General features: G+C 39.0%; 1 protein-coding gene across 1 annotated transcript in view; it reads left to right on the top strand.

The window, feature by feature from the left end:
* Nucleotides 1-24,129, top strand: part of LOC134565278 (serine/threonine-protein kinase 26) — a 26,629-nt gene continuing 2,500 nt past the window's right edge. Inside the window, exons 1-10 of the mRNA XM_063424793.1 lie at nucleotides 1-290; nucleotides 382-503; nucleotides 15,782-16,012; nucleotides 17,381-17,437; nucleotides 19,025-19,133; nucleotides 19,225-19,382; nucleotides 21,837-22,022; nucleotides 22,654-22,802; nucleotides 23,440-23,533; nucleotides 24,016-24,078. Of these exons, the coding sequence (XP_063280863.1) occupies nucleotides 462-503; nucleotides 15,782-16,012; nucleotides 17,381-17,437; nucleotides 19,025-19,133; nucleotides 19,225-19,382; nucleotides 21,837-22,022; nucleotides 22,654-22,802; nucleotides 23,440-23,533; nucleotides 24,016-24,078 (1,089 nt within the window). The 5' untranslated portion in view covers nucleotides 1-290; nucleotides 382-461. The remainder of the gene's footprint in view (nucleotides 291-381; nucleotides 504-15,781; nucleotides 16,013-17,380; nucleotides 17,438-19,024; nucleotides 19,134-19,224; nucleotides 19,383-21,836; nucleotides 22,023-22,653; nucleotides 22,803-23,439; nucleotides 23,534-24,015; nucleotides 24,079-24,129) is intronic.

Genomic DNA, 24,129 nt, shown 5'->3' on the forward strand with positions numbered 1-24,129 from the left:
GTGCCGTGACGCCAGGACCGTGCGGCAACTCCGCCCCCGAGGCCGGAGCTGAGACGGAAGCAGCCGCCGCTCAGCAGCTGCCGCCTGCATCCAGAGCCCGACATGGCGCTCTAAGCCAGCCCCGGCCGCGCTAAGAGCCGCCACCCCGGGGGGCCCCGAGCAGCCACTCCCGCGCTGGTACCGGGGAACGGGGCATGGGCAAGGCCGCTGCGGGGAGCCCGGCGGGCAGGGGACAGCGGCGCTAGCGACCCCCGCCCGCCCTTCGCACAGCGCAGCCCCGCGGCCGCGAGGTGAGGAGCCGGCGGCGGGCAGGGCGGGGAGGGAAGGAAGGAGCGCGGCCCGCGCTGAAGCCGCCCCTTCCCCGCCGCTTTGTCCTTCCAGGTCCCGCCGCCGCCGCCCAGGAGAAAGAGGCCGAGATCGGGGAGCAGCGGGCGGCGCCCGCCCGGCCGCCGCAGCCCGCCATGGCCCACTCGCCCGTGGCAGTGCAAGTGCCCGGCATGCAGGTGAGCTCCACACCGGGCCCAAAATGGAGGCGACGGGCCCGGCTCCGGCTCCGGAAGCGGCCTTTGCGGCCCGCACCGGGCGGAGCCGCCGCCGGGCCGCGGGTGGGCGAAGCGGAGCGGGGCCGCGGGGAGGCCGCGTTCAAGGTGGAAGGAGGCCGGGCCGGCCGGCTCGCCGGGGGAGCGAGGGAGGCAGGGAGGGAAGCAGAGTCTGCTCCGAGGTAACGGGAGGCTTCGGGGGCCGCATACCTGCACCCCGGCAGGGGAGAAGGGATTCCTCTCCCTGCCCCCTTTGTTCAGGGGTGGCCGCGCCGCATCCAGGAGCTCGTAAGAGCCTCTAAAACTGATGAAAGACGAAGTGAAGTTAATCGCAGGGTGTGTGGGTGCGCTGTAAATGACATACCAGGCACCCTGGCAGGCGGACCTGCTGTAGGACTTCCCCACTACCCCTGGCGCTGGGCCTGTAGTGCAGCTTCCGGGAGGACCTTGGGATTCATGGAAAGGTGGTATCTGCTAGGTCTGGTGGGGACAGCGCACTGGGGAACATAGTCTGTCAGAAACCTGTACCTCTCCTCGCCTGGGAATGAGGCCTAGTGTCATTTTTGCATGTTTGTGTTACCTGCTTAGAAAACGAACAAGTTAGTATGGTACTGACTTTCCTAGGAAAGGTGGAATACCTCTGACTCTTCATTCTTCCTCCACTAGATAATCTAATATAAATTTGGCCAGAGATCTTTATCAGTGTAAAGTAGTTGAGAACCCAGCTCATTTCAGTGTTGATTTTTGCTTGTCAGACACTGGCAGCCCAGTCAGTGTTTTGAGCATTCTTTTAACTTCTGGGATAGTCATACCTGTATAACATCAGAGGGTTTTTTCACTTCAAATAATATAGAAACATTTGTGATACATCTGTGTATGTGAGAGATACAGTAGAGAGTTCAGGAGGCTTCAGAACAGAAAGTTAATATATCTCTTGGTCAGGTAACTTTATGACTTCTAGAAAGTGTAGAATTGATGTATAAACAGTATTTATATATTAATTTATGCCAGTTACAGTGCTATGGTTTATTTTACCTTTCTCATCTCTAATAGTTTCTAGGCTTTCTGAAATTTGTTAAATTATGGTCATTCACTGACTTTCTGTTTCTCTAAGAGGACACAAGCCATGTCTTCTCAGCCTACTTGTTCCCTTGTGTCAGAGTAACTGTTGCATTAGAACATTCTAAAGAAATTTTGTGATAAAAGAGTTAAAGGCTTTAATCTGAGCTTCTTTATTTACAGCCTCTGGGGTTTCTAGTGTGTTTATATTTGGGAAACTTCTGTTTCAACATTCTAGTTTGACAATTTCCTATTTTTATATCTACTCAGTGTATTGCTGTCCTGTCTTCCGTAACTGCCATCACAAAAGGACCTTGAAATTGTTTAAAGTTCTGTTTTTCCATTGTTATACCAATAAACTTTATCCTAATAGCATCCTTATCCCCACTAGTATTCTTATTAGTGTAACCCACAGCCCTTAACGTATATCAGTATGCTAAAAACATTTTTAAACTATTAGATAAATCCAGATGCATGGAATTAAAACACATTTTTTCCTTGGTTATCTTTTTTTATGAAGATGATTACACAAGTCCTGAAACCCTCAGAATACAAAGAAATAGAATTTGGTGTGATGTTAATCTGCTCATCCTTCTTCTGGAAGAGTCATAATATAGAGTGTTTTAATTTAAAAAAAAAATAAAATCAACACAACTGCGTGGCAGTCTGAGGTAGAAGAGTTGTTTCCTTTAGGTTTTTTTAACCTGTCTGGACTATTCAGTCAGGATCATCTAAGTGATGGTAAAAGCCTGCCTGCTTCTGCTCAGTGTTAAAGTAAATATGTGGTGATTGAAGAAGGAATAAACAGGTTCTTCTGTGATGCAAGATGTAATAGTTATGTTAAAACTGTCACTGTGGGAAAGTGTAATGTCAAACCTCTTGTTCTGTAATCTGTTGAGGGAAGATTTTATTGAATATAACAGTTGGAAACTGAATTTGTCAGAGAATGTCACAAGCCTGAAGTTTTCAGCTTGTCATCTTATGCTCTCCTTTATATTTGATTATACAAAAAATATCAAGAAAAATCCAGAAATAAACATGTTATGTAATTCACATACTCCAAAAGCAAGGCTTAAGACAGTTTCTATCACCAAAGTATATCAGAAGTTTTTTTGACTTTTAAGATTTTTCATCTTATGAAGAGGCAGGTCCCCTTTAAAAAAACCTCAAACATGGAAAATTACAGAAAATCACACAGAGTTATTTTGGTGGACTTGAAGTCTTACTTTAGTCCCCTGGCAGCAGTAGCAGACCCAGAGGTAGTATTATCTGTTGCCCTTATGAGTAGTTACAGAGCTGTTTGTTTATGCAGTGGTTACATTCTGTTTAACCTGTCTTGTGTCCCTAACAAAACCAAATTTTATACCTAACAATTCTTGCCTCTGCAAACAACTTCCTAGACACATTCATTTTCCTTGCTCCTTTGGAAAGGCTCCACTTGATGCAGTAGCCAGCTGCTGAATGTCTAAGCCCATTCAGTAAAATCAAAGTATTCAGTGTATGTATAAAATGAGTGCCCTGAAGCTGAACATGATACCCCAAATTACGGCATTTTACACAGAATCCAAGATGAGATGGAAAATGGAAAGGATAGTGAGCACAGTTAAGGTGTCCTGGTTACAGGAAGCACAGTTTGCAGTGAGCTTGATTGTCAGGTTTGAGGTTTTATTCAGTAATGTCACAGTAACTTTGTTCCTTGTGATAAAAATATTTAAACTAGTTCTTAGTCTGGAATGCTTTGAGATCTCACAGTGAGAAACCTGTTCACCAGCACTGTCTTCAAGAAATCTAGTTGAACTCTTCCAGAACATTTCTGGATACAGCTTGCGAGAGAGATGTTGCCTGTCTTTGCCAGCCCAGGTGCTGAAAACAGCTGGAGTGAAGAAGGTGTTGTACCCTTTATTATTAGTCCTAAGTGCTTTTGTATTGCCCAGCAGACAGAGTACATACATAGTTCAGAGGGTTGTTTGTTTCAAGTGATCCGAACATTTTGAGGATGTCAGTCATTTGAGATTCATGTGTTTCTGATGAACTTATGTTCTTGGCAGCATCTCACACAATGCTCCAAAACTCTTTACAAATAAGAGGTTGGAAACTGTTCACTTGCGAGTGAGTAACAATTAACCTTTCTAAGGTGGACAGGGAGGCTACTTTTCAATATGTCAGCATTTAAATTTTCTAAACTAGTCTGTAAACTTGATGGAGCATCACTCAAGTAATAAATATCTTTTTTAGCTGGTAGAGTTTTAATGTATAAACTTACCCTTTTCCTATTCTAATTTGTCATGCAAAACCTAAAGTCTGTGAAATACTAATTTATTAACTGTTGGAAATATTGATTCTTCTCATTTGTACTTTTTGTTAGTATGTGTGTCTTTGGAACCTGGTTTGGGGCTTTATGTCCTGTTATCTCTGCTATCCTACTCATCTAAACACTTTCTGTTTCCTTTCTCATGGCTTTGTTGATATCTCCTGATCCTGTATGACAGTAGTTTTGAGCACACCCAGAAAGGTTGTTTAGAACTGCTCTCCATCTGTTTTTGTTTGCATTCACACTATCTTGCAATAAAGAACCTAACTTCCTCTAAAAGTGGAGCAGCCAGGAGCATGTGACCTGTCAGGCAGTGTACTCTGATTCACAATTGAAGGATTGCTTAATTAAATGAAAGCTTGGATGTCAAGGTGAGCTTTGCTCTCTGTGCTGCCAGTTAACAGAGTGGCTATAGGGCACTGCTTATTGAACGGCCTGAGCCTGGCAGCTGGAGAGTCCCTCCCTGAAGGCTGCTCAGCGCAGATCAGTTAATCCCTAGTTGGATGTGTAGAGAAGGATGAGTAGTGTTTAATTTTGTAAGTGGTCATTTTCATAGCCCTAGAAAAAACCCACATTTTCTCTTAGTGCACATCTGGAAATGTGTGGTACCTAAGGCTAGTCTGGAAGTGTGTCAGATTTCTAGTAAACCTTATGCACTGAAGTTAAAAGAATATGGCTTCTGTTAAGAGCAATCAGTCTGTTACTGTAAAATACTTAAATGTTTAGAAAGTGCATGTTAGAGGAACTTAAACCTTTGAAGAAAGATCCAATCAAGGTTCTTTTAATTTATTCCTCTCCTAGGAACTGAGCTGTATCCAGATGCTTCTACAGTGAATTTGAAAAGGCTTTAAACTTTTTCTATTTAGAAACATGTCTTACTTAAGGGAAACTGCAAAGTCTAGCACTTGTGGGACACCAGGAGACTTCCACAGTGCCTAGAAAACTGATGTCTTATGATTAAGTTGATGTGGACTGTGGTGTTTTTTCCAATTTCAGTTCCTTGATTGGTACTTTGAGCCACAGTGCAGGTAGACTGCAGGAAGACAGTATTTTAAGCCTTATGGAGAACAAGCCTCTTTTCTGCTTGAAGCAGATCTGCTTTAAATTATTTGTGGAATTCAACACTGCAGTTGTTCCTTTCCAGGTTGTGCAGGACCTACAGGCTCTATTGTGTCTAATAGTAGATTGCTAAATCAGCTCAGGCTTTATTAGCTGAACTTGGTTCTTCCCTCTCATACCTCGTGGTAAGTTACTCTGGTGACAAGAAAAGTAGGGCTCGGTCATCCTTGTACTGTCTTACTAGTGTCAAAGGAGGAGAGTAGGCAGAGCTCTGAAAAGTATTTGGTACATGGGAGCTGTGCAGGTATAATCACCTGGAATTCAGCAGATGGTTTTATCGGGGTTAAAAGAAAAAGTCCAGTCCTGTAGTAGTATTTTCTGTGCATATTTTACCATTTTATAGACACATTAAGTGCTTTGACTTGGAATTCTGAGGCAAATCAGCTGAAGCTGGAGAGAGCACATAAACCAATTCATCTTAATCTCTGTGCTGTTCTGTACTGTCACTTTTGAGCAGAGAATAATATTACCCCAAAGGTAAAAACATTACATCTGAAAACAGAGTTCTAGCTTTTAAAAGTATATAATTGTTATTTTATTCTGATTTTAACATAGAATATATTTGCACTGGCTCTTTTTGAACTCCGGTGTCTCAGCTTTACAAGTCCCGATGAAAGTTTTGTTTTGCTTTTCCCCTTTTTCTCCAAAAGGAGAATGTATAGCAAGCAATAGCTCAGTAATATATTGCGATTTTTTATTTAGGTACTTATTTTGAAGAGAGGAATGTTTCTTTATATATAGAAACTCAGTGGTATACCAGGAAGCATATATGACTGAGTGTGCCTCTGCAACAGCATTTGTCCTATGAAACCTGTGAAATGTATTAGTGAAGATAGACAAGAGTAGTAGCCTCAGTTTTTAGTCATCTCTAAAAGTGAAAGGCTGAATTTTAGAACCAGTAGTAAAAGTACCTCTTGTTTTCTCTTTAGTGACTGTCTTCAGATTTAGAAGTCATGAAATTTTAGAAAATTATAAGACTATTGTTTTGTTTTTTCATTTATTCTTAGGGACTGAATTTAATAATTGTCAGAAGGGTTCAGAAATGGGTTTTGAGGAGATGAGGTTGGAGATGAACAGTACAAAGTTGGTTTTGAAATGCTTTTGTGACAAATATTTTTTGTCATGCTGTATTGTCTGCTTGTATGTTGTCTTTGAAGAAATAAAGAGTTGGTGAGGTATCTATCGCGTCAGGAGTCACTGTTCCAAATCCTGCTGTTTCTTTCTTACAATAATTGGAAATAAAATTCCTTCCTAATACTGCCTCACTGATATTTATTCTATTTAAAGAACTGTCATTTGTTCTTTAAATTTAAACTTCTTGCAGTTCTTCTGGAACATGTCTGTTCTGCTGATTAGATGAAGATCACTGAGCACACTCCTTAGCTCTGAAAGGAGAAGCTTAAATCTCGTAGGAAGGGTGCCCACCTGGTGGCATTCACTGAAATCTCCTCTGCCAGAGGATTGCTAGCCAAATAGATTTGGCAAAAAGAACTGAATCAGAGAAACTATTAATACAGGTAGTGACAAGGTAGCAGTAGTTTGCTGGTCTCATTCTTCCTCATTTTGTGCATGTGTTTTTGCAGAGATGGGCTATATTGATTAGGTCCATAGCTCACGAAAGAGCATGGCTTCAACTTAGTTCCTTCTTCATAAGGAAAACTGAAGAATTGCACAGAACTGCAATTTTTGGAAGTGTGTAGCCAAGTTTATGTTGCTGAAGTCTGGATTTGAATGGTCTTGATTGAGGCAGCATATCTGAAAAAGCTTTGTGGCAAGGTCTGTCATGGTTCTGCATGAATTCTCGCTGCATCAGTGAAGGAAAAAAGGAATGAGAAATGTGCAGAAATCTGCAGGTTTCACACTTGAGCCTTGGAAAGGGGGAGTCTGAGAGCCCAGAGTAGCTTCACTGTTTACATGAACCAGAATTCAAGAACCATGTGTTCAGTCCTGGAGAATGGGTTTTTTTTCCAGTTTCCTCCTGCTCCCAGTCTTTTGCAGGCTTTCCTCTCAACTGAATACTGTTATATGTTTTGAATATCTGAATAATGTTGACTGGGTGAGGATCAGAGGGTGTCTGTGCTTTGCTAGATGTCAAGTTGTGTTTCAGTGGAGGCTTCTGTGTTGGAAGCTGAATGCAGAATAATAAGAACAGTGTACAGCTTGAAGTGACCATGAGTGTTGTACCGTGCGTAAATGTAAAACACTGAGTAAAAAAGACTGAATTTCTACTGATGTAGATCAGTTAAAACCATAGAGAATTATGAGGGGAGCAAAATGTTCTTGCTGTTGATCTTTCACCTAGGAAGGTATTATCTGGCAGCTGGTTATAGCAAGAACATTTTTACATTCCTGTACAGCTTTATTCTAGCCTAGTTGGCAAGAAGAATCTGATTTTTTTTTTTCTCCAGGGTGTTTCTTTTCCTCCCCTCCCCCTTCCCCTTGCCTTTTATGTAATGAGATGCTTTGCTATGCTATGAATGAGCTGCAAATTAATTGAAAAAGGAGCTCCCTGAAATGGGCAGGTTGGTTCTGGTAGCAGAGATTTCTTTCTTTGTAGCTCGTTTTGGAGTTGTATTTCTGATTTTTCATTGTGTGCTTTTTGTAGCTTCAGGTCCAGTATCATCAATATGATCAAGGGCCAGTGTTCAAGAGGAGAGTACAGCTTTCAAGCTTGTGGTCCTCTAGCCTTGGGGAGAGGACAGAAATGTAGGATTCTAGTAGACTGGTATGTTCATTGCAGGCAGTCACTATGCCTGGAGACTTATCTGTGGTAACTAAACTTGTGGCTTGCTCTTTAAACCCACCCACACTGTGGTTTGGAGCCATCCTTTTCAACTAGCATGTTTGTGCCTCACTTTAGTTTTGTTTGGTCTAAAAATAAGTAATGACTTCTTCAGTGGAGAGATGTAGCAAAAGTACTAACGTGTCATACTAGAGGTCTTTTTACTACTTTTTAGTTTATGAATTGGCAAGTTAAAAACCTAGATTTTGTTGTCATTTGTGTTCTAGCTAGCTTGTAGTATAATTCTGATCTTATGTACAGGAGGGAAGTCTGTGTATAAAATCCTAACTTACACAGAAGAAATGCTAAAATGGTTTTAGAGTGAGATGGCCTGTCAAATTTATGTAGCAGTTGCCACTTAGCTGTATTTAAATATTAGGAAAATAGTTGAAATGCTGTAATGATGTAGGTTATTGCTGGCAGAGTTCTGACATGGTTATTCCTTTAAATGGGTGTGGCAAGAATAAAAAAAAATTGTTTTTGTACTGATAAGCAGGCTGGTGCTGAAAGGAAAGGCACACTGCTAAAAGTAGGCTGCAGCCCATAAATGGTTATTTTTCCATATTCCTATTAGATATGGCCTTTGAAATCTCTCTGCAGAGTGTTTTTCAAAGCAGTTCTTAAAATAGAGAGGTTACAAATGTTCTTTAGCAATGAAAAATTGCACTAGTCCTTTATGTTCTGACTTCTGATTCAGGTTAGTTCATTGAGGTGGGTTAGTTACTCATTCAGCAGTCACTTGTCCCGCACTGTTCAACAGAGAAGATGAAACTTGTGAAAGATCAGTTTGTTGAACTCTTAATAAATGCACAACAGTTAGTTGAAACACTGGGACACCAGAACCTGTTGATGTCTTGAACTGATTTCTATCTCCATTTCAGGATATCTGTGCTTCTAGCTAGAAAACATTCAGCCACTCACATTTTTTTCAAATCATAATAAAGTGTCGCTGGTGCCTTGCAGAACACGGTCCCGCCCTGCCCAGGCTAGCTCAGGCACCGCGGCAAGCAGCAGGTATGGCTGGCAAGCAGCGCAAGCCAAGCCGATCCAGTGGGTCTTGGTTCCAACGAAACATCGAGGGCACAGGTGGCAGGGGGCAGACAACGGCAGAGAATAAAGGGAGGAGCCGGCCGAGTAAGTCCAAGGGGGTTTATTTGAGGGGTCAGGCAGAGCCTGCCCACCTGCCAAGAACTCGCTCTGACCGAGCCACTTTTAGCTTTTTGGGACCCCCTTTTATGGGGGGCCGGTACAGAGGGCGGTGAGGAGGATACAACCAATTAGGTTCAATACAGAAGGGGCTAGGAAAGTAACTGACACAAACGAGGACCACACAGAAAGGAGAGGAGGGGTTTTTCCCTTAACCTAGCCTATCACTCGAAGCCCCTCACAGAACTTTCTAGCTCTGAGGCAGGGCTCTGAGATAACAGACAGGCTCCAGGGAGGAGGGGGGGAAAGGATTGACACCTAACAGTTACTGGGGGATTACCAGGGACAACTATCAGGAAGGCAAAATGGGGGGTACAAGGAACAAACCATCTTACAAAGAACTTAGAAAAACTTATAAAATATAAAGAACTCATTAACACACCACTACAGTAAAGACTCAGTCATGTAATTTGTGTGTCCCCCCTGCCTTAATTTCTCTTATTTTTTTAATAGGCTGTGCTCCTCAGAGGTGTGAACAGACTAGAGATTATGCAGCTGTATGCAGTGGTTTGAGGACGTTTTAAAAATATACTAGGTAGTTAAAAGGTATTGATACATAGAAGCCAAGTGGGACTCCATTTGAACTGTAGGATGTGCAGAATATCAGTCATAGAGAAACTCACTGTCATGGGAAATTTTTCTTTGTTTCCTTTCCTCAGTGCAGAGTACTCTTTATAAATAATTGGTGTAATTTTTTTTAATTGCCTTGTGTCAAAGAGCTAATCTTTGGGACATATGGTATTAGTCTTTTTTTGTGCTTATTTATGCTTTTTCCTAAGCTGCTTTATGTTGTGTGAAAGAAAAGCTAAGAATAGATGAAGTGACTTCAGTGGTTTCCATTTTCAGTTTAACGTACAATTGACAGCTCACATCTGTCACAGGTCAGAGATGGTTTGAATATGAAGGTAATTCTTTCCTTAAAAATCTTACAATAGGTGGATTTGAATGCTGATTTTAGAGTTTTGATAGTCATATAAATTTTCAAGCAGCTTGTCTTATGGCTAACTTGATGAAAACAAAGCCACATATGTTTTTGGTTGCTGTTTTTGCTTTTATATGACGTTCCCTAGGTTTTCACTAAAAATGGCAATGAGTCTTGGCCTTGTCAGATAAGAGAGATATTTCATAAAGGGTGTAACAGAGGTCAGGCCCCATTTAAGGACAGCAAAACTCGGATCTAGTTCTTACTACCCACTGAGTAGAAAAACTTGTAGACAATGTAGAAGTTTGATAAAATCAAATTGAGTTTTTTTGTTGTTAAAATAATTTTCTCTGCATATGTATCATACAGTTCCAGTAAATATAATCAAATCCTGATGTCTTAGTCTTGAACAGGACTGCAGGGCAGCATCAGAGTTTATTTACTTGCCAAAATAGCTGAAAACAAGTGTGTATGTGTTCAAGATGGAGAAAAAGAGATGTCTATAGGTTCCACCCTTGTCTTGAATGTCAGCAGGTTCATTTTTCTTATTCTTTGTAAGTAATAATGGATCTGCACCTGTGCCTTCATTAACTTCAAGCTATTTAAATTTTTATGTATACACACACACACCTATGGCACTTTTTCTGTGAGTAACTTTCCTTATGCAGGTAAAATATGAAAATATATATAATTTATGTGAATAAATATTGTTACATGAATTAATATGCATGGTATATAATTAGTGTGTGTATATATATATATATATAAAATATCTGAAACTACATGCAGATAGTGTATGGGAAGAGATAAAGAAGAATGTATCTGTTGATTAAAACATTACTCTTAAGAAGTACTGTAGCCTATCAAGATTGTCAGTCTTACTCCCTCTTAATTTTATTTTTGGGGGGTCTGAATAGAAGGAAAATTTAAGAGGTACTTTATTATCTGAGAATAGGTAAATGCCTGCAAATGGAATTGCTTGAAATGAGAGTCTTTTAAACACAGGTAATTCTGATGGCTTCCAAATATACCAGGACCTGTTAGACTGCCATAGTAGTGGTTGCTTGAAAAACATGAGTAAACACTCTATGGTCTTCTCTTACCAAACTTTTATAAAAACCTTTGAACTAATTATTATATCTTTAATGTATATTTGGGTAATGTAGGTGTAAGTGTAGGTGAGCTGCTCTGTAGCAGTGCTACAATTCTAAGGTAACTTCTGTTCCAGGTAAAGCCTGGGAGATGCTCAAAAGTCCTCATAGTGTAACAGCATTTCTCAGTCAGGTTTTAGAAATACTGTTAAGACAAGAGAATGTATGTTCTCACACTGACAGACTACTTAAAAGAAATCTCACAAGACTGTTAAAATAGTTGCTTTAGGAATCCTAGAGGATGTTAGGTGCTTGATTTTGATAGAATCAAAATATTAGTTTGGTCTCTGTCCAAGATTCTTTGAAGTTTTGTTTTTTCATTTAATTGTATTCAGTACCTTTGAATGAAATTCATTAATGACGTTTTCAGAAGACCTGTTTCTGTAAAAGAGCTGTCCTGCGCTGACTGATCCAGACACAGCCTGACACACTGTTTCTTCTAATTTGGTCTATGTTATTAGATTTCTGTATAATCTTGGAAGTTACATATTCAGTATGTTTTAAGTTTGTTTTAAAGGGAGAATTCAGAATTTGAAGAACAGGTACATGACAGGGTCAAAGGTGAAAAGATGAGTCACCAAGTCAGTCTTGTAGCAGAACACAACCAGGACATTGCTTTGGAAACATGTGTTTATTGGAATCAAAGGAAAGAGGTTATATAAGCCAGATTGGCAGAATGCTTGACACAACAACTGGCAAAAATTACATTTTAAAAAAAAAAGTATGCTGGCAAAAATGATGCTATAGTGTTTTTTATTTGGGGCTTCTGAGCAGGTGGTCAGACTGGATGACCTCCTGAGGTCTTTTTGGAGCCAGACTGTGTGACTTTCTGTGTGTGCATACAGATGTGTATAAACACATACAGTGATGGCACAAGGTTGAATAAGAGAGGAGGAGAGATTTCCTGAAGGCCTCAGGCTATGTGGTTCTGCTGGGCTGGTGAAATGATGTACTTGGAAGCAGTGCAGAGGGCTTGTGTTGTCACACTCGTGCTGGTGCTCTTAGTCACACTGGCGGGACTGGAGCTGGCATGTGCCTGTGCTTGTACTTGTTGCTGCTTTTGTCTGTGGAACTGGGCTTAGGGAGGGAAAGAGCAAGACATTCTCTGCCTGATTTGTCCACTTACAGGTATTATCTTTGGAGAGGTGATGATGGAGTTCATATACTGTCTATTGTGTTGTTACCATCTGCTGCCCAACAGACATGGCTTCCCATGGAAACCAGTATTTATTTTACAAAAAGAATACCAGTTATTCATGCAGGCGTCTTTCAAATCTTTTTTCCATTTCAGTAAAAGATCTGTGAAACAACAAGGAATAACAATGGGTGTTTTTGCTCAGGAATGTTAATAGTGTTAAAAATCTTAATTTCTACCATATTAGAAGTTTAGCTGGCAGCTTTGTTGCAGTAATTTACTGGTATGTATTGAGGGTGTGTATACATACATATACGTTTCTATTTATGTAAAATCTATCTCCATCCTTTTCTATACATTTGTTTAAGGAGCAATCTTTTAAAGTTTTTTGTTTTCATTAGTTAAAGAAAAACATTCCTGTAGAACAGTAGGCTGAAAGACAAGGAAATTAAGAAAGGTAAAAGCAAATCTTTCAAAATGCAGTCTTTTCTCAGGCCATGTTTTGAGTTATGTAGTGTTACAAGTTTGAAGTCTTTCCAAAGGACATTATCTCAATATTAGCTGTAGTTGGTCAGAAATATTTGTCTTTATCCTGGAGTGTTCTACAGTCCCTTGTCAGGCTTTGTGAGTAACAGAAGCTGTAAAGCTGACTCTGCTTGCTGTGAGATTTTCTGAGAATAGAAAGATGTGACTATTTCTTCAAGTAGTCCCGCACAGTTTGTTCTCCTCTGATGCCCCTCTGTTCCACCTCCTCCTCACAGGGATGTACATGGAGTTCTGCAGCATTGGGAAGTCCAGCCATGACTTATCTCTCCCTGTACGCCAGCACTCACACACAATGGCATCAGAAATTGTTGGAAGATAAAATGGCCTTTAAAGCTCTGATTCACCTGAAGTAGCTTGGGGGAGAGAATTTGTAGGCCTGATTTGTTCTGTTGATGATGGTTAAGTGGGTGTATGGGATGGAGTGATGTGCTTTTCTACTGAGGAGCCCAGAGGAGTTTTCTGCTTGTTTCTCCCCCAGCAAAATCCAGGTGTTGCCCTTTGAGGTGATCAGACATTTGTGAAAGGCTGGATTAGCTGAGTATGTCTGTGATTAAATTACTTTTCTTTTATCTGACTGGAAGTGTTTAACAGGTTTAATCTCAAATGAACAATACCTATTAGTATGAATGACTCCTGAAATCCCAGATTCCAAGTGTCTTGAATTGAAGCTAGTTTTTGTGAAGATGAGTATTTAAGCATCAATAAAAAGTTTTACCAGTCATCTTTCTTGTTTACTGGAAGTGTGTGTCTCTGTTTATTGTAAATGGAGAACTATCAGTTAGTTATTCCTTATTGTAACTAATGCAGTTGAGTAACCATTCCTGGCTAGAGGATGGTTTCCCATCTTACCTGGCAGTAGGGAAAGGCTTGGTGGCAGTTGCTGCTGCTTTTGCCACGCCTGTCCCTACAATAATTTTTTGGAGCACCCCTGGAAATTGATTTTAAATTAAGATTTTAAAAAAATGGGTTTTAGTCTTAGCAATGAAATGATGACAGGAGCTGATGCAGTAGTGTATGACAATGTGTCTGTCTTTGGACAGTCTGAAGATTTACTGGTGTTCTGGGACCATTTTAACTAAAAACTTTATGAGCGCCTGAAGCCTTCAGTTATTTTCTCTCCTAATATAATTATATTAGTTCTCCCAGGTTTCAGACCAAATAGATCCTCTTTTTTTTTCATTTCCTTTGATTGTGTATTTGTTCATCTTTTAGGTCTTTCACTGTCTCTATCAACAGAAGAAAATACAAGTTTTTTGCTTAACTATTTCTAGGAATTTTTTTTAATGGAGCAGAGTAGCAATGAGCTCATTACAGACAAAGGGGAAACTCCTCATTCCTGTTGTAATGCGCTTCTCAGGAGCGGCAGTGTGTCTTGTCTGTTTGCAAAATCTAGAAATCTTACCTCCACAGATCACTAAGAATCTGCAGTACTAATTCATGTTCCCTCCTCTTGTGATAGCAGAAATAACAGCTTGGTATATATGAGCAGTAAACTGATTCAGCTGAAAATAAACCTGGCAAATCATATGGTTAACTCAGCTAAATCGGTTTCCTGATTCATTTCATAGTATTGTGGAATAAATTCTGGTTTTGGTCAAAGGGAAGAAGCAACAGTAGGGACCCACATGTAAGGAAATGGGACTGTCCATTTTGGACTAGCTTAAAGTACTAATGTATTTTTTTTCCCAGTAAAAATTTTCTCATGAATTTGCAAGAACACCAATGTAAAGTTATTTTCTGGAGTTTCATGTTGATACTTGAGTATTTGGTTATCTAGGGTAATCTGTGCTTTAGGTTAAATGTCTGCTTTCACCAAACCTGCCGCTTCTTTTGCTGCTTCTGACTTTTGGAATGTGAGAAAGATGCAGAGCAAAGCATCTCTTCCATATTCTCAAAACTTTACTGAATTAGAGGGCTTTTTTCTTTATTCAGCACTGATTTGTGCAGTCAGTTGCCCAGTTCTGGTAGCAGTAAGGCGTTTAATTCTGTTAATCTGCAAAGCATGGGCTGTTCTGTTCTTTTGGTGTGTCTGTCTGACCTCTTCAAAACATTTCTCTGTAAATTTTTCTACTCTGGTCTGAAGTTCTGTGTTCTTAAACTGTGGAGTGTGTCATCCATGTCCTTCAAAAGCCAGTGCTCTGATGTTTGGATATGCAAGATTCTCTAAGCAGCCACATGGCATGCTTTATCTTGATGGGGAAACGAGAATTTGCTTCCTTTTTGTTGCCCTCCCGACTACTCGAGTGAAGCTAAGAAATTTAAAATATTTTTATAATAACCAGTCTGGTGATTTTAAGAGTTGTTATTCAGCAGAGATTCCAAACCAGCAGTGTCCTCAGCAGTGCTCTTCTCCCCTCTGTAAGGCATGTATGGTGATACCAGCCAGTTCCGATCAGTGCCGTGGGTTCAGTACTCTGTGACAGCTTCTTATTACTTCGCTGAACACATCTCAGTCCCTTTGGCTCATCTTTCTGTCAGCACTTTTAACTCCCCTGAAGACATCTGGTCTTACCTGATCTCGGACTCTGGCAGTCGTGCCATCCTCTCCCGAGCACCCCTCGCTGTGTTAGGTGACAGGGAGCTGTGCCTGCCCCAGGCTCTTGGCCAGGTGGGAAGCCCAGCCTTGTCTGCCTGGGTGATGTCGTTGGTGGTCCTGTGCCAGTAATTGCATTCCCCAGTCTTCTGAATTACTGCAGAGACAGGATTAACATTAAGAACAGCTCTATCCTTTCATTTTAAAGGGTTGTTATGTGAGGAAGTAAAATGAGGTTTGTACCTGACTCCCTCCTTAGTAAGGCTCACTTACCTTTGACAGAATTGCATAATGTATGTTCTGTAACTAATAGCTGAATTAGAAGTTAGTGTGTAGGGAATAAATTTGCCTGATGCAACCATTCTTGTCATGATAAATCTGGATGACGTGATTCTTGGAGAGTAATGAGGGCTAATAACTTGGAAGTAAATTAGGCAACTTGTGTGTCTTTTTTCCCTTCTTTTTTTTCTTTTTCTAGAACCACAGAGCAGACCCAGAAGAACTACTCACAAAATTGGAACGCATTGGGAAAGGCTCCTTTGGTGAGGTCTTCAAAGGAATTGATAATCGGACACAGCAAGTCGTTGCCATAAAAATCATAGACCTTGAGGAAGCAGAAGATGAAATAGAAGATATACAGCAAGAGATAACTGTTTTAAGTCAGTGTGATAGTCCTTATGTAACAAAATACTATGGATCATATTTAAAGGTAATGTATAATATTGTACAAAGATTTGCTAGAATGCCGCTTGGAAAATAATCTAAAATTAAGCAAGATTTATCATGCCAACCTGGCATTTTTAGTAGGTTTTTATTTTTCTTTGAACAGAGTTTTTTACTTCATTTTTTTCTTTTTGCTGCTTGCTCTTTGGGGCTGGGATTTGCACAAAATGGCTACAGAATGAACAGAGTTGATAAAGGATTCTTTTTGCCATTGCTTTTGGACCTTGGGTTTCTCTCCTCCCTCCACAATTCCTAGCACAATTTTGTGGCTTTTCTGAGCAAGAGAAATATACCTTCATAGTTACAGAAACAAAAGCTGTTCCTGGTGTGGAAAGAAACCCTGCACCATGTAAAATGTGTTGGCAGTTATGCAGCTTAGTAGGCCTGAGACAAAGTAACACATCAGCAGTTATGTAACCACTGTGTGAAATGTTATCTAAGGCATAATTTAACAAACAAAAATGAAAACCTACAGAAAACCAAAATGTTGAGTAAAACTTTTCATCTTAAATAATGCTTAAATGTTTTGTGCTGCTGACATATTTTAGGTGACTTTTAAAAAAATCCCTGAAACTATTTAATGTAAGCTTAAGTTTTAGTGATAGTTCAAAGTATATTAAGTATCTGGGATGGGTTATTTGCTTGTGTTTGGGTTTTTTGTTGGTTTTGGTTTGTTTGCTTCAGTTTGGGAGGTTTTTCTGTTTGATTTTGTTTTTTGACACTTGGTCTCCCTCTCAGCATTTCATTCATTTTCTAGAGTAGCGCCACATAGATTCATATTTGAGTTTTGTCTTTTGAGGAGGCTCTGGCAAGGAAGTAGTCTGTAAATTTGCTACCAAGTGTTTCCAGTTTTGTTTCTATGAACCAGCCACCTTTTGCAGTGACAAGCCGAGGACAAAGTCAGCACCTAGAAATCAGTGTTAGAATAATTTGTCAGTTCTAGAGGTTGAGACATCTCCACAGAGGAAGTGCAGAAACTCACATATTCTCAAGGTCCGTTTTAAATAATTATTTGTATTTAATTAAAACTTAAACCACCACCTAATCACTTTTTTCCCCTCAAAGTTCTGTTCCTTTAAGTGAAATAATTTTAGTTACTACTTAGCTGAAATTGGTTAGTAGTGATGGTATTTTTTCATTGCTTTTTAAAATACAGAAGTCAAACTTATTAATTAATATTTTAGACTTCAGAGGAACTGTATGACCATTCTACAAGAAGTAGTTGCATACAACTAGGTGATTAACGAGACTCTCTATTTGCCTTTTCCTAAGAGTGTGCGCATAGTCTATTGAAATATATATAAAATTTTTATGGCAGCCTTGGACTTTTGACAACTCATGCCTTCCTATACAGGGCACAAAACTATGGATAATAATGGAATACTTGGGTGGAGGGTCAGCTTTGGATCTTGTAAGTATATGATTTTTTTGCATTATAAGTATCAGTGAACTTTATTTCATTGTGGTTTTATATCACTTTATAAAAATAAGTACCTGGAGGCAGCTGATATTACATCACTGCTGTGTGGTAATGCTCCAAAAAGTGTGAATTTGAATGCTAGTTCTGTCACATTGAATTCATGTAAATTTTTCTTTTACTCTTTGTCTCTAAGCATTAAGAAGCATCCATTTGTTCTCAGCCAAATGAAACAATGGGGTTTTTTTAGTTTGGGAAGTCCTTTTCTTGCTGTATATTTGGTGGGATTTTGGGTTTGGGGTCCTCTGTCCATCGCTTCCCACCTCCTCCAAGTAGAATTCATTACACTTAAGTAAAAAATGTTTCCTTTAGGTTTGGATCTCAAGAATGAATGAGGAGTGTGGCCACAGACAGTTAATTTTAACTGGTTAAAAGGTGTTGGGTTTTCCATGTTCAGGTATTTTCAGTTAAGCATGAAAGTACCTTTTACTTCAGATAGTGTGGCATTCATGGAAGGTGTAGCCTGGAGAGTGCAAAATTACAGTCCACTGAGTGTGGATGTGGTTTCCCCATGGTTTCAGTGCAGCTCTGCCTCAGCTTCATGTCTTCACTATTACAGAATGGTAATAATTATGTATTCGCTAACAGGGGTCCTGTCTGTGAGAGTTGAAGTATGTGCTTGACTTCACAAATCTAAACTTTTTTATGAAATTGCGTCAGATCAACTCATCACAAGCATAGTAATTAGGTGTAGCATGTGGTAGTTTGTAGCTCTAGAACTTGGCCCTTTTGAGAAAGGGGCTGGGAGGTACTCTTAACACTTTTGAGTAATTGATTGTATTTTGTGGAGTATCAGAAACAGGAAAGTAGCTTTTACTAGTGCCAATTTAAATCACTGAACCTGTAGAAGAATAAAATTTTAGAAGAATAAAGTTTAAGTTTTGCCTCATTTGCCTTACCATAATTTCATGGTGTTCACTATTTTGGTGCTGTGCTGTTGGTATTTTTTTGATCACTCACCTTAATTTCTTTTGTTTTATTTGCATAGCTTTCTAATGTGCAAAGTTTACACTTAATCCATTAGCAGCTTTATAGTAGCATGTTATGTTCTTGATACAAAAGCAAGCATGGAATCAAAAAGGCTGGGACAAGTAAAAACTGCATCATTAAATATAAAACCCACAGTTAACAGATTAATCTATTTTGAAATTGGTTTTCTTAATTTACTTAATCTAAATTGCAAAATTCAGTCTGCTGTGTTTGCTGCCTGTAGGGAAATACAACTTTATGGAAAGTTAATTGTTGCTTTTCTTGTGCTTTGCGTGCTGAGGGGAGCACAGACAGTGTAAGTTTGAGGAGTAACAGCATTTTCAGTGTATTGGCAGTAGAGTAGATATGAAGGTGATCATTCCAGTGGCACCTATTTAAATTAGAATATTGACATATTGCATTGAATATTTCATTAATTTTGTTAGTTCTTGACTTTAAAAAAAAGTTTCAAGTTTAAGATTTAATTTAGTCAAAGCAAGGCAAAAATTAGATACAAGACTAAAATTATTTTAATCTGTCTTTTTTCCAAAGCTGCGTGCTGGCCCATTTGATGAGTTCCAGATTGCTACTATGCTAAAGGAAATCTTGAAAGGTCTTGACTACCTACACTCAGAGAAGAAAATTCACAGGGATATAAAAGGTGTGCAACATTTCAAATGTTACTTTGTTAAAGCCTTTAAAAGCCATTAAACAGTATTCTAATTAGTTATTACGTTATTTCCCCTTGGCAGCTGCCAATGTCTTGTTATCAGAACAAGGTGATGTTAAGCTTGCTGATTTTGGAGTTGCTGGGCAGCTAACAGACACACAAATTAAGAGAAATACCTTTGTTGGAACCCCATTTTGGATGGCCCCTGAAGTTATTCAGCAGTCAGCATATGATTCAAAAGTAAGTGTGAGAGTAGAACATTTTTTTTATATCTGATTATCCGACAGCATTTATTTTGGTTTTTTTAATTTTAGCTCTATCAGTATGAGGAGAAAAAAAAGTAGATTTGAAATTACAGGATTTCAAATAATAAAATTAAAAGTAGGGTTAAATTTGTTTTATACAGTAGTTACATGTCATTGTACTCAGGTGCAAAGTCACCAAGTAAAATGGTGATGTCATGTCTCTTCCAGAGCAACTCCCTGAATGTGGAGTGGTTGGTTGATTTGGTTTCAATTCAGTGTTTTGCATTTAATTCAAACAGTAATAAAGTACTCACAAAGTAAAATGCCACCAGAACATGGTAGTTGATTTAAAGCCAAGATGGTGGCCAAAATGTTAATTTCTTCTCACATTTTTATACACAGCTCTGGGTATAATTTCTCAAATGGTATTTCTGAGGATCCACATAATGCTGAAAGTTTTAGTGCAAGTCTTGAGGAGGTAAAAAGTAACTTGGTGGCTGTGGCTTAGTAGCATTATGGTACCTTATGCCTTTCTTTGTCATGAAAGCTCTTGATGGATGACTGATTGCGAAGGAGAGTTTCCCTATGTGAACTAGCAGTAGAAAAGCAGAGTTCTTCCATGTTTTTGTGTGAGTTGAAAACTGGTGCTAGAAATGACAATAAGGAGGAAACAGTCCCCTCTTCTGTGTGTAAAACTACAAGATGTCCTAGAGCGTGTGATTGGTGAAACAGCAGTGTGTTTCAGTCTGGCATTGGACTTTCCATGCTCTGGGATAAAACCTGAAAATAGGATCAAGAGAATAAAAATCTTGCTATGTGTGAAGTAATACTGTACCTATGTGATGTGCATATAAAGAAAAAACTGTTGGATATCTGAAGTGTCCTGAAAACCTTCACACTCCAGGAGACTTTCCCAGGATCAGTCAGACTTCAAGGAATTTGTGTACTTTTCACAAGGGTTGTTGCTGATAAAAAAGTTGGAATTCTGTTTAGGGTTTCAGTGGTCCCACTGTAATGTGTTCCCTAGAGCATTTTGGAAAAGCTCTCTACCCTGCTTTAAAAATGTGTGTTGGCCAGTCAGATTGGGAATAATTCTTCTGCTTGCCCTGTGTATAGATCAGCTTTACCACCCTTTCATTTACATTTCCCCATCAACCTAATCTTTTGCCTTCCATATCTCCTCAGTGTGTTGGAAGAGCAAAGTCTTCCTCGTTTTTTTCCATGCCAGTAGGATGATGGGAGAGCACAGAAGATACAAGCCTTTGGTACGAGAGATGAAGGATTTGGATAGGATACACTTCAATTTCTAGACTAATAGTGATGACTATTTTGGTATCTGGACTGAATTTTAATCTTTCTTCTTCTCTCTCTAATCCAAAAGGCTGGAAAATAAACTAGAAATTCATACATTTTAGTAGTGCCAGAAATTTGTCAGCCCCATCTCTTCTTTCAAATTTTTTTGCTCCAATACACAATTGTTGGTTATGGTATTTCAGTAATAAACAGTGAGTTAGTTTAATTCTTTGCTATAAAGTACAGCTATTTTAGGTCTTGTGAACAAAAAAGGAATATTGGAGAGATGCCAGTTGTAATCCTTGTTTACTCTATGGGCAGTTTTGGTTTATGGTTCTGTGCCAAGTGTAGTTGACTATTGCCAAACACTTTTTTATTGAGAAACACCTTTAGTGATCTAAGTAGCTATTGTAGCTCATCTAAAAAGATGCAAGTAATAATGTATTTCACTTGGGGAAAAAATCAAAATCAGAAAAGAATTTTAGAATGCTAGTATTTTATATATGATATCATAATATACTATGTTTTAATACAAAGGCAGAATTTGTTTATAATGCTTGCTTTTAGCTAAAATAAATGGTACTCCATTATTTTTCTGACTTACACTATGAACTTGGTGCTTCAGGTGGTGTTTCAAGTCTTAACTAGTTGTCAATAATTCTCCAGCTAAATTCATCAAGCAGTCTGTTAGGAAAGAAATTAAGTGATCCTCTGCTGGATTTGATTCAGCTTTCTGCCTTGTTCCTTTAGAGTGAGCTGTCAAACAAGATTGGATACCTAAAAAACTCCTAATTAGACATAGGAAATTTGTGGCAATTTGTCATTAACATATGGAAAAAATCAAACTAAGAGCAATATTTCTGAAACTTTTCTAAAAGTGTGTAAATTTAGGTGTCCATTTAACTTGCTGGCAGTGTTAGAACACCAGCTGCAACAAAAATGATAATCCAGATGTTTGTCATTAAAGATTAAGTCAGCCAGGTCTTTGTGAGTCAGGTGTTCCTGCAGTGTTAGAAAAGAATGTTTGCATTATCTACTTAGGCCAACATTAATTTTATTATATAGGTGCATTATATGTGAAGATTTCAGTTATTGAATGAATGCAGTCATGACAGCCCATAATTTTGTACTAACAGTCCCTTTTTCCCTCTCTCAGGCTGACATATGGTCACTGGGCATCACTGCAATTGAACTGGCCAAGGGGGAGCCTCCCAACTCGGATATGCATCCAATGAGAGTTCTGTTCCTCATTCCAAAAAACAATCCTCCCACTTTATTAGGTGACTTCAGTAAACCTTTTAAAGAATTCATTGATGCCTGTCTGAATAAGGACCCAACATTTGTGAGTAGATAAATGTGTGTGTGTGTAGATGTTTCAGTTTTGTTTTCTGTTCTCCTATGCTTGTGAAATATTTTGCTGGCATTGTGCATCGTCAGTGATTTAAATAATCTTAGAGACTACTTTCCACTGTAAATTTTAGTGGTACTTTTTAATATCTCTGTCTCTATCCTAGTTTGTTTTGTTTAAAATACTCAAAAGGAGGAGGGAGAATGCTGAAAGAAATTACAGTAGCAGAGACAGATTCCTAAAATGCACGCTAAGCTAGGATAATGTCAGAAGAGAAGTTTTAACAGAGGAGAGAATCATCTGAAATCCTTTTCTTCAGCACAGCTTTTGCTGTCTGAATTCATCTTACAAGGAAATGCTGCACTGGAGAGTTTTCATTAGTCATTTTCCTGGGTGTGACCTTCTAATGTAGAAGGATAAGCTGTATAGTCCATGGGTGACTTAATTGTATTTTTAGCGTGCTCGTAAATGTGGATTACTGGCTTTTCTGACTTCCTGTTTCACTAGTTTCCTGATATTATACAAGTTAGCTCTAGAAGTTTGTTGTCTTACTAAGTCTCCCCTATTAGCATTTAAAATCATTAAATATTAGCATAACATTAAATATTTAAAGTGTTTCTTACAGCGCCCCACTGCAAAAGAACTTCTGAAGCACAAATTCATTATGAAAAATGCCAAGAAGACTTCCTATCTGACAGAACTGATTGATAGGTTTAAGAGATGGAAAGCAGAGGGACATAGTAGTGATGAAAGTGATTCCGATGGTTCAGATTCGTAAGTTTATTTTCAATACAGTCTTTTTTGGCGGTGTTTTTTTGTTTAGATAATGTTCTTAAAGTGGGTTTGCTGCAGCTTTTCTGTCTAATAGCACCATTTCTTTACACCTGTCTGTTTCTTTTTTTATTGTCTTCTTCCAAGAAAACTCCCTGTATGACCCTAAAGACTAACACATAAGCTGTGTGCTTGTTGCCTCTTTAAACTTTCTCACTTTAGACTCAATTTCAGTTCTGTTTAAGTGCTATTTATTTCCTAGTCTGAGGCTAGTGGTTGTACCAAAACCACTGAATCACAATTAGAGATATTGCAGAGGAAGGTTGAGGTGCATGAAGTTTGCACAATGCCTGTGGAACAACATGCTTTCTGTAAGTCTCTTGTTTTTCTGGCTATCAGATAACTCTTAAATGGGATGCCATGGGAGAAGGTAAGCCTTGTAGGTAGACAATATGTTTGCTTTTGATCACATTTCATTTTATTCAGCCTCTTTTAAAGTACAGTTAATGTTTCAATACATGTTTTTCTTCACATTTTAAGGACTATGGAACTAATCCTGATAGACTTGTTATGTATTTGGGTTACCTATGCCTGCTTGGTGTTCTGTTGTATTATGTACATCACGTCCTTTTTGTTTCAGGGAGTCCAGCAACAAAGAAAATAATTCTCACCCTGAGTGGAGCTTTACTACAGTCCGGAAGAAGCCGGATGCAAAGAAGCTCCAGAATGGGACGGTTCGTACAGACAGAGGAGGAGTTATTTCTAACTGCTGGTTCTGAAGCCAGTTTAAGGAAGATAGTGATAAAACTTAGTAACTTCACTTTTCATAAGAACTGACTGGGTTTTTTGCAGTTCAAGACATAATGCATGTTAGTGATATTTCCTATGCCATGTCAGCCTCAAATGCAAAATATACTGCAGATGTACTGTAGATCAGTATCCATTCATAGAGATGGGAATTTTAGTCTCTTACTAGTGAAGAAAAACTGAACTGTTTTTCTGATGCTGAATGACATTGTTTGAGATGTCATCAGGCATCTATTTTAACATCCCATAACATTTGTTGATGTAGTGTGTCTTTGTGGGTTTTGTAATGTATTTTAAACACTTTGTTAAATTTAACTCAACTTCCAAAATCGTGTGTGCTGTGTTAAGAGGCAGTATGTATGATGTATGTTGTAATATGCTGATGTAATCCATATGTGTTAACTTCTAGGATCAGGATCTTGTTAAAACCCTGAGTTGTTTAACTATGATAATCACCCCTGTGTTTGCTGAGGTAAGTGTTGGCTTAAAAATCTTCCTTGAAAGTATAAGCCAAATGTCTAAT

This window comes from Prinia subflava (genome assembly GCF_021018805.1).
Source record: "Prinia subflava isolate CZ2003 ecotype Zambia chromosome W unlocalized genomic scaffold, Cam_Psub_1.2 scaffold_54_NEW, whole genome shotgun sequence".
Taxonomy (NCBI): domain Eukaryota; kingdom Metazoa; phylum Chordata; class Aves; order Passeriformes; family Cisticolidae; genus Prinia; species Prinia subflava.